Source organism: Octodon degus, unplaced genomic scaffold, assembly GCF_000260255.1.
Source record: "Octodon degus isolate 3935 unplaced genomic scaffold, OctDeg1.0 scaffold00130, whole genome shotgun sequence".
In the NCBI taxonomy this organism is placed as follows: domain Eukaryota; kingdom Metazoa; phylum Chordata; class Mammalia; order Rodentia; family Octodontidae; genus Octodon; species Octodon degus.
This window is the reverse complement of record NW_004524706.1, coordinates 175745-184685: the sequence shown is the minus strand read 5'-3', so window position 1 is coordinate 184685 and position 8941 is coordinate 175745. Positions and strand designations below refer to the sequence as shown.

At 53.2% G+C, this 8941-nt stretch overlaps 1 protein-coding gene across 3 annotated transcripts in view; it reads left to right on the top strand.

The window, feature by feature from the left end:
* Positions 1 to 7325: 7325 nt before the first annotated feature.
* The window catches only part of Sync (syncoilin, intermediate filament protein), a 12221-nt gene continuing 10605 nt past the window's right edge, over positions 7326 to 8941 (top strand). For all 3 annotated transcript variants that reach the window (XM_023701126.1, XM_023701125.1, XM_012516861.2), the window contains exon 1: positions 7326 to 7459. In XM_023701126.1, the coding sequence (XP_023556894.1) occupies positions 7407 to 7459 (53 nt within the window). In that variant the 5' untranslated portion in view covers positions 7326 to 7406. The remainder of the gene's footprint in view (positions 7460 to 8941) is intronic.

The window sequence follows — 8941 nt, the reverse complement described above, 5'->3', positions numbered from 1 at the left end:
TGGCATGTGGTGCTGGGGGATTGAACCGTGGTCCCTGTGCTTTGCTAAGCTTGTTCTAAGTAGGTGCTTTAGACCACTGAGCCATCTCACCAGCCCCTAGAGACCATATTCTTTTTTTTTTTTGCGGAACCGGGGATTGAACTCAGGTCCTTGCGCTTGCCAGGGAAGCGCTTATCCTACTGAGCCATCTCCCCGGCCCCCTTTTCTTTTTTTTTTTTGAGACCATATTCTTAAGTGAAATAAATCAGATCCGCATGTACAAACATTGTATAGTCTCCTTAGCGTGAGAACCTGAAAGAGAAAATAAAATCTGAAGGAACAATAGATACTGGGGAAAGGGAATGAACCTGTTCAAAAGGAAGGGATTACTGAGGACAGGAGAGGGAGTAGGGGAAAGAGATACATCTATGCAGGGAAGCGGGATTGTTTGGAAATTGTACTGTGGATTTCTGCTGGTCTATGGAAAAGAGCAGTTCATGCTTAATCTTTTTTGTCTTCTTTTTTCAATATTCTTTCTTTTTTATTTTTAAAATTTCATTTAAAAATGTATTTAGTACAGAGTGTGCAGGGTTTCACTACGTAGATCTGACTCCTAGTGATTTTCCTGTTTTCAGACTCCTAAGCGTTGGGATTACAAGCGTGCGCCACCAAGGCCAGTCTCAGTCACCATCTCAGTGCACCCCAGGGAAAGAGCCGGCTGGGTAAGCCAGGGATCAAACCTAGCCGCTGGGTTTTGCCTAAACAGGAGCTTTAGTCAGCTGAGCCATCCGGCCAGGCCATTTTTCTTTTTTCTATCTTCTTAATTTCTTTTTTTAGGGCTGGCCAAATAGCTCAGTGGATTAAAGCACCTGCAAGCAGGCACAGGGGCTGGGGGGTTCAATCCCCAGTCCTGCTGTCCTGGCCCCACCGCCCGCCCCGGGGCACGCTGAGATGGCAGTTGAGACTGGGCAATCGAGACTGGGTATGGTGGTGCGCGCCAGTAATCCCAGCTCTTGGAAGGCTGTAAACAGGCGGATTACTATGAGTTGGATCTAGTAGTGAGACCCTGGACACCCTGTAGACCCTTCACTAAAATACAGAAAGAAAAAAAAATTATTTTTCTTCTTAATTTCTTATATTTTTTCTTCATTCTTCCAATTTTGCATGCATATATCTGATAATATGAACAATTAATTTGAAGACAACGCTATGTAATACAACAAATACTGTGAAATTCATATTATTTTGTTTAGTGAAAATTTGTATGATTTGTAATTTTTTTGTTTTAGTAGTATTTTGTACCCTCTTTAAAAAAATAAAAAATAGGGGCTGGTGAGATGGCTCAGGGGTCTGGAGTACCTACTTAGAACAAGCTTAGCAAAGCACAGGGACTGCAGTTCAATCCCCCAGCACCACATGCCAGCCAGCCCCGCCCCCTGGTGGGCTGAGCTGGCCACACACACACAAATAAATAAATAAATAAATAAATAATAATTTGAAAAATAAGACGGAGGCCAGGCATGGTGGTGCACACCTGTAATCCCAACATTGGGGAGGCTGAGGCAGGAAGATCTCTACAAGTTTAAGGACACCCTGAATTCCATAGTGAAAGCCTTCTCTCTCTTGTTTTAAAATTTCATCTTGGGCTGAGGAGATAGCTTGGTGGTCTAAGCACCTGCCTGGTAAGTGTGAAGACCTGAGTTTGACCTCTGGTACTGCATGTCTTGCTAGCCTAGAACCTGGGTGCATGGTGGTACATGCTTTTAATCCCAGCATTGGGGAGACAGGCAGGGGGATTACTGTGAGTTCGAGGCAGTGGCCAGGGTTTGATCCCCAGCATGACATGCCAGCCCCAGTGGCCTGAGACTACAACTGAGACTGGGTGTGATGGCGCATGCCTGTAATCCCACCTCTTGGAAGGCTGAACACAGGGCAGATCACTACAGTCCAATCTATGTAGTGAGACTCTGTAGACCCTGTAGACCCTTACTAAGCATAGTGAAACCCTGTAAAAACAAACAATCTCATCTTTGCTGTGGGCGTAGCTCAGTGGTAGAGTACAGCCTTAGCCTGTGACAGGTCCTGGGGTTCATTCCCCACAGCTGGAGGGAGGGTTTCTCTAAGTGCTTTTTGTTTTCTAGTTTATCTTCACAGTGAATCTGTGAGGTGAATACCCAACTTTACAGAGAAAAGGACAATGCCTGTGAGGTGGAGTAACTTTTCTAAGGTCACACAGCAAGTACGTGCCACCTCTAAAGTCTGGATGCATCCCCTGGCTCTAGGAGCAGTGGGTCTGAGGGCCCCGCAGGGCCTCTCTGTGTACCTCCAAATAGCTTGCAGAAGCTCCTGGCACCCAGAAACCCTGAGCAGATGCCTGTGGGTGCACAGAGCCGTGGGCAACGCGTGATCTCCTCTGCCTCCCAGGCACAAGCTCCCGTGTGGCACCTTATAGTTGACTGCTTTCCACAGAAGCCCTGAGGAGAGGATCCAAACCTCCCACTCCATCAGTGGGGAACTGGGGCTTAGGGAGCATGACATCGGGTCACTCAGAACAGCTTTGGGGGTGGGGGACTGCCGCTGGCTCCATTCCTGCTGTGCTCTGGTGCTCCCCACTTTCCAGCACATCCCTCTGCCCTTCGTCCACTCCCAAATCTATTGATGTGTCTCCCCCCCACTCCCTGCCCTCCATCTCAGCAGTGGGGACTATAGGCCTGAGCATGTGTGAGGAGGAGGTCAGGCTTCTCTCAGGCCAGGATCTGTACACAACTTCGTGTGTGTGTGCACATGCGTGTGCACTAGGGATTGAATCAAGGGTTCACACTGAGCAACATTCCCATCCCTATCTCCCCCCCCTTTTTTAGGGGGAGGTCTTAGACAAGATCTCGCTATTCAGTTCAGGCTGGCCTTGAGTTCACTTTTTAGTCCAGGCTGGTCTGGAACTCAAAATGATCCTCCTGCCTTGGCCTCACTAGAGTGCTGGGATTACAGGCATGGCCCCCACACTCAGCTTATCCTCCCCTTTTAACATTTTGAGACAGAGTCTTGGGAAGTCATCACATTGCCCAGGTTAGGCTCGAACTTGTGCTCCATCTGCCTCCCAGAGTGCTGGGGTTATAGGCATGATGCTCCACACCCACTCTTTTCTTCCCTTCCCCTCGCCATCTTCCTTCTCCTTCATTCTTTCTCTCCCTCCTCTTTCTCCTTAATGATGCTTGGGATCAAACTCAGGGAGTCATACCTGCTAGGCAGGTGCTCTACTGCTGTTTACAACTCCCCCCCACCCCTGCAGCCCAGTTTAAAACTGTTCTGGTTCTGGATTTTTCCCTCCCCTGGAACTGGGGATTGAACTCAGGTCCTTGCACTTGCCAGGGAAGCGCTTATTCCACTGAGCCATCTCTCCGGCCCCTGATTCTTGATTTTTTAAAAAAAATTTTATTGGGGCTGGTGAGATGGCTCAGTGGTCTAAAGCACCTACTTAGAGCAGGCTTGGCAAAGCACAGGGACCACGGTTCAATCCCCCAGCACCACATGCCAGCCAGCCCCGCCCCCTGGTGGGCTGAGCTGGCCACACACACAGAAATAAAATAAATTAAAAAAAAAATTTATTTATGTGTGTGTGTGTGTGGCCAGCTCAGCCCACCAGGGGGCGGGGCTGGCTGGCATGTGGTGCTGGGGGATTGAACCGCAGTCCCTGTGCTTTGCTAAGCTTGTTCTAAATAGGTGCTTTAGACCACTGAGCCATCTCACCAGCCCCTGATTCTGGATTTTGATAGTGATTGGTCTGACTGAGTAATGCTCTCTGTATGGAGTCCAGGGTGACTTTGAACTCACTGTGTAGCTGGGGCTGGTCCCAAATTTGTGGTGATCCTCCTGCCTCAGCCTCCTAGGAGTGCTGGGAGTACAGGTGTGTGCCACCGTACCCAGCTCTGATAATGATTTAGAAACAGAATCTGGTGGGCTGGTGAGATAGACTCAGCAGCCTAAAGTGCCTCCTTAGGCAAGCCTAGGGACCACAGTTCTATCCTCAACACTACATGCTGTGCTAGTCTTGCCCCCAGGGCAGGCTGAGCCAGCCAGCTAGGCAGCCAGGCAGCTAGCCAGCAAGCAAGCAAATCTCCTTAACTATCCTGGGTTCAGTTTTTTTGTTTTGGTTTTTTTTGGTACCTGGAATTGAACTCCCTAGCACTTGCCAGGCAAGTACTTATGCTGCTGAGCTATCTCCCTGGTTCTAGGTTTCTAGGTTCAGTTCTTTTTCTTTTTTTAAAATGTATTTAGTACAGAGTCTATAGGGTCTCACTACACAGATTGGACTCGTAATGATCATCCTGTTTTCAGCCTCTCAAGAGCTGCGATTACAGGCCTGCACCACCATGCCCAGTATCATTGGCTGTCTCAGCATGCCCTGGGGCAGAGCCAGCATGGCATACCAGGGATTGAACCCTGGTCCCTGCGTCTGCCTAAGCAGGCACTTTAATCTGCTGAGCTATCTGGCCGGCCCCTTGGGTTCAGTTCTTACTGTGGGGCTTTCAGCAGGAAAGAGGCACACCAAAGGGTTTGCCAAAGAGGCCCCATAAGAGGACTGTTCACAGGCTTGAGTGGGAACGGAGGAGCACCTTGCTGCATGCAGCAGTGGCATGAGGGAGTTCCTTGTGTCTAGGGACAAGGGAAGATAGCTTTGTTAGTGAACCAGACAAGAGCTGCACCCATGGGTGCGCACACTCCGTAGGAGCTGTGGTTCTCAGTCAAGGATGATGGTAACAAAATCACAGAGGGAGGGAGGCTTGATAAACATCCTGGTCTCTCTCTCTCTCTCTCTCTCTCTCTCTCTCTCTCTCTCTCTCTCTCTTTGATCTCCTGCCATGTCTCCTGTTATACAGACATGACCACCTGAAGCCAGAAGCCTAGGGGGCCTCCAATCGTCAGAGGAGTCAGCCCCAGGACTCGGCAGGCAGGGCAGCAGGCAGCCAGCAAGAATGGAGGCAAGGCAAAAAGTAGCCAGCCTCTGGCTGTCCTCCTCCTCCCAGACTTGGCTCTGTGGAGAGGCTGACAGAGGCAGCGCTTGTCTTACAAAGCATGATCTGTGACTGGCTCAGCCTTCCAGACCCAGCTGCCTCTATGCAGGAGGGAGGCTGCCCTGGTCCTGGGGTTCACTCTCCCAGCTGACCTCGGGCCGCACAGCGCAGCACTCACATCCTTCCCACAGGCTCAGCCCCCAGGAGATGGTTCTAGCCTCCTCTCGTGGTGAGCTGCTGGCAGGCCTGGGCCAAATAAGGCCATTTGCCCTCACACAGGCCTGGCACAGACCCAGACCTGGGCTGTGCCAAGTGAACCAATCTCTGTGACATGGCCCCCTTACCTCACTCTGCCTGGGTGGAGGCAAACTGCCCCGTGTGTATCTGTCTTCTGGAGTTGACAATGAGGCCGAAGTACAGCAGGCATTGGGTGTTGCCCAAGTTGGCCTGAAGGTAGCACCAACCTTCATCCAACAAAATCTCCAACTGCCGTACATACCAGGCCCTGTGCTGGTCCCTAGGGACACAGCAGAAAGAAGGCACACCACGTTCCTGCGTGCATGGGGCTTCTGTTCTGGTGGGTGAAGCAGAGAAGGAAGGAATCAGACCTAAACCCTGCCACTGTAGGACGCTGTCACTGTGATAAGGCTCACACAGATTAAAGAGGGTGATGGGATGAACAGTCGACCAGAAGACATACTGGGGGCATTCCTGGGGGAGTAAGGGTGTCAGCCTAAACAGAATTCGGGAAGGGAACAGTTGAGGGATTCAGCTTTGGGGAGCCCCAGGGCCAGCGCCTGAGCAGGGGTTGCAGGGGAAGGGATGGCTCTTCTTATTGCTGCCCTTGCCACCTGTTGCCTAGCACCCTCAGCAAACAGCACCTCTGGCAGGCCTCGCCTTGCTCCCCTCTGACTGGCAGCAGCTGTCAAACAACCAAGCGGCAGCAGAGTTGCCAACCTCCTCCCCTGGAATGTTTTAGGGGTAAGTCAGAAAATGACCAGCAGCCTCTAAAACCGGAGTTTTTCCCATGAGGACCTTACAAGGGTATATGAGGCTGCTCTGGGTGTTAATTTTCCACCCCCTTGCTTGAGAGAGAGAGAGAGAGAGAGAGAGAGAGAGAGAGAGAAATACACAGCCACAGGCGGCACACTCAATAGTGCATGAATGAACACGCCCACAGCCCTAGTGTCCTAGCTGCATGCTGAGGACATTTCACACATCCGCCTGGGGGCAGCCCTCCCCCCCCGCAGTCACTGCAATCACACACAGCACAGTTACAACCACACAGGACCATGAGCAAGCCCCTCCCCCCCCCCTTCCCAGAGGGCACCCGGCAGTGGGTAGGATCACCACACACATCATCCTGTGACCATACATCCATAGGCCCACATCCATGTGCCCCATATCATGGCATTCGCACAACCCCATAACCTCCCACTCCACACACCACCCACGAAACCGTGATCACGGCACAGAAGCCCACACTCAGTACAGTTGCGTGTTCCCCTACCCTCACCCAGAGGAGTTCAAGGCCTCTGATTAAACACAGGTCCCCGGCCCCCAGGCTTGTGGTAGTGCGCATCGTTGTCACTTCAGTCCCTCCCCAGACACAGGACAAGGGGAAAAAAGGAATCAGAAGGGTGGGGGGCAGGTCTGGGAAGAGGCCCGGGGGCCACTTACTTGGGGGTAAAGACTGGCGCCGAGTCTGACTGTGACACTTGCGGGCTGAGGACTTGAGGAGGGGATGGTTCCACCTTAAAGTTGGCAGAAGCCGGCTGAACAGGGGTGACAGGTGGAGCAGGAAACTTCAGAGGTAGACAAGGACTCCACCGCTCAGCCTTCACCCTTGGTGACCTCCTCAGTCCTTCACTAGACCCAGCCTCAAGCCCAGGTCCCCAGTCCTTGGTCCCTCGCTGTCCCCCGAGGACGCACAGGATGTGGCCTTGTTACCTCCTGCAGCAGGGTTACCCCACCCCAGCCGACAGCTGTGGGACATAGGGCGGCTCCCAGCCCTTGAGCGAGGGGCACTGGGTGCCAGTGGGGCTCCTTCCCAAGCCTCGCTCCCCCACGGTGGAGTGGGGAAACTGCTCCTGGGTCCGCTGAGTCTCTGTGGTCCCCTGACCTGCCTCGAAGCCGGGACCGAAGAAGGCGAGGCAGAAGGTTCGGGATGACTCCGGGCAGCGCGGTGTTGGGGACGAGCCCTCCGCTCACGCCCCTCCGAGCCAGCCTCTCCCCGCCCCCCGCCAGATCCCCCCCTCCCCCTCCGCGGCGGCCAGAGTTCTGGCCAAGTGGGCGCGCCCGCTCGCCGGGGCCGGGATCCGGTGTCGACTGCAGCTGGCAGTGCGCGGGTGCGGGCGCGGCGGCCAGCAGGCCCGGCTATTAATAACGCGCCCGCCGAGCCCGGGTCGCGCAGCCATGGCCACCCCGGAGACCGGGAGCAGCGGGGACGGCAGTGCCCAGGCCTCGAGGTAGGAGCGAGCGTCCAGGGCCCGCGTTGCCTCCCCTTTGGGGAGGGGGCGCCAGGCAGTTCCCTCCCTCCACCCTCAGCCCCCGTTGCCTGGCTGGGGGTGATGATCCAGCCCGGGTGGGACTGGAACGCAAACTCTCATGGAAGGGAGGTTGGGGAGCCCTGGCCGGGGTCAAGGCACCTCCGCTGACAGCTGACGGTGGAAGGGTGGGTGGCTTTTTATAATACCCTTCCCCCTCCTACGGACTGCAGGAGTTAACCCTTCCAGACTGTCAGCTATTGAGAATCCACTTGGCCTAGCTGACCAAAGAATGTCCTTGTTTCTTTTATTCCTCACTCCGTGTCTAGTGGGGATGCGGTAACCAGTTGTGAATTTGCTGCATGGAAAGCACTTGGTGCAAGGCTGGACATTGGCCAGCTTGAAGTTAAGAGTCTGCTCAGGCATCCTGTCCTCTCTTGTTAGGCCTGCGATGGAAGCTGGAAGCAAGGGAGGGTCTACTGCCTCAGTCTATGAAGGGGGCCCTGGCTGGGGCCAAGAGGACAGGCCCACCCCATCTCTCGGTGCTGTCAGTTTACTACTGGGTAGGGGGAAAGGGCTCGAGGAGAGTGGGGAGTAGTCCTAGACTTCCCACTGTACCAAGATGTTGAAGATGCCAGTGCACACCTGCTGACACGAGGAGACACAGTCTGACACATACATGTGCCTGTACTGCTGTACACACATACAGCTATATGAAGAATCAGACACGCAGACTCTCACCTGCACTGTGTCACACGCATTCCCAGCCCCAGCCCTAGCAGTGTTAGGGAGCTGCTGGAATTCTCTGGGATGGCAGTGACAGAGGCAGGTTGCCCAGGTGCAAGGAAGCCTGAGGTCAGGGGCCCCAGTGGAGCTCCCTGGCCCCCCTCCCTTTTGGATTCCTATTATTGGATCTACTTCCCCAGCAGTGAGAAGTAGCGGTGTGAGGGCAGTGTCTGGCACCCTGGGTAGGGTGGCAGCATAGCCCGAAAGTCAGGAGGCCTGGACTCTCCCTCCAGATATTTTGTTTTTCTCCCTCTAGTTTTTTCTCTTGACCTTGGGCAAGTTCTCTCTCTGGAGCTGTTTCTTTCTGCCTGTCTGCCTTCCAAGTGCCCCACCCTTAGGATAGACAAGCGAACTGTATTTGTCATTAGCATTCACTGTCAGCAGGATGGGCACATGCATTTCTGTAATGCAGAGCCAGAAGGGCAAAAATGAGTGGCAGAGTGAGGACACAGGTGGGCCTTGTTTAGGAAGTACTTCACACAGGAGATGGAGTTTGACCAGGGCTTGAAGGATGAATAAAAATTTCTTAAGAAATTTTGGTATTTTTGTATGTATGTATTTATTCATTGCAGTGCTAGGGATTAAATCTAATGCCTCATGCAGAGGCTGAGGCAGGATTGCCACGAGTTCCAGGCCCAACTGGACTACACAGTGATGACCTGTCTCAAGAAACAAAAA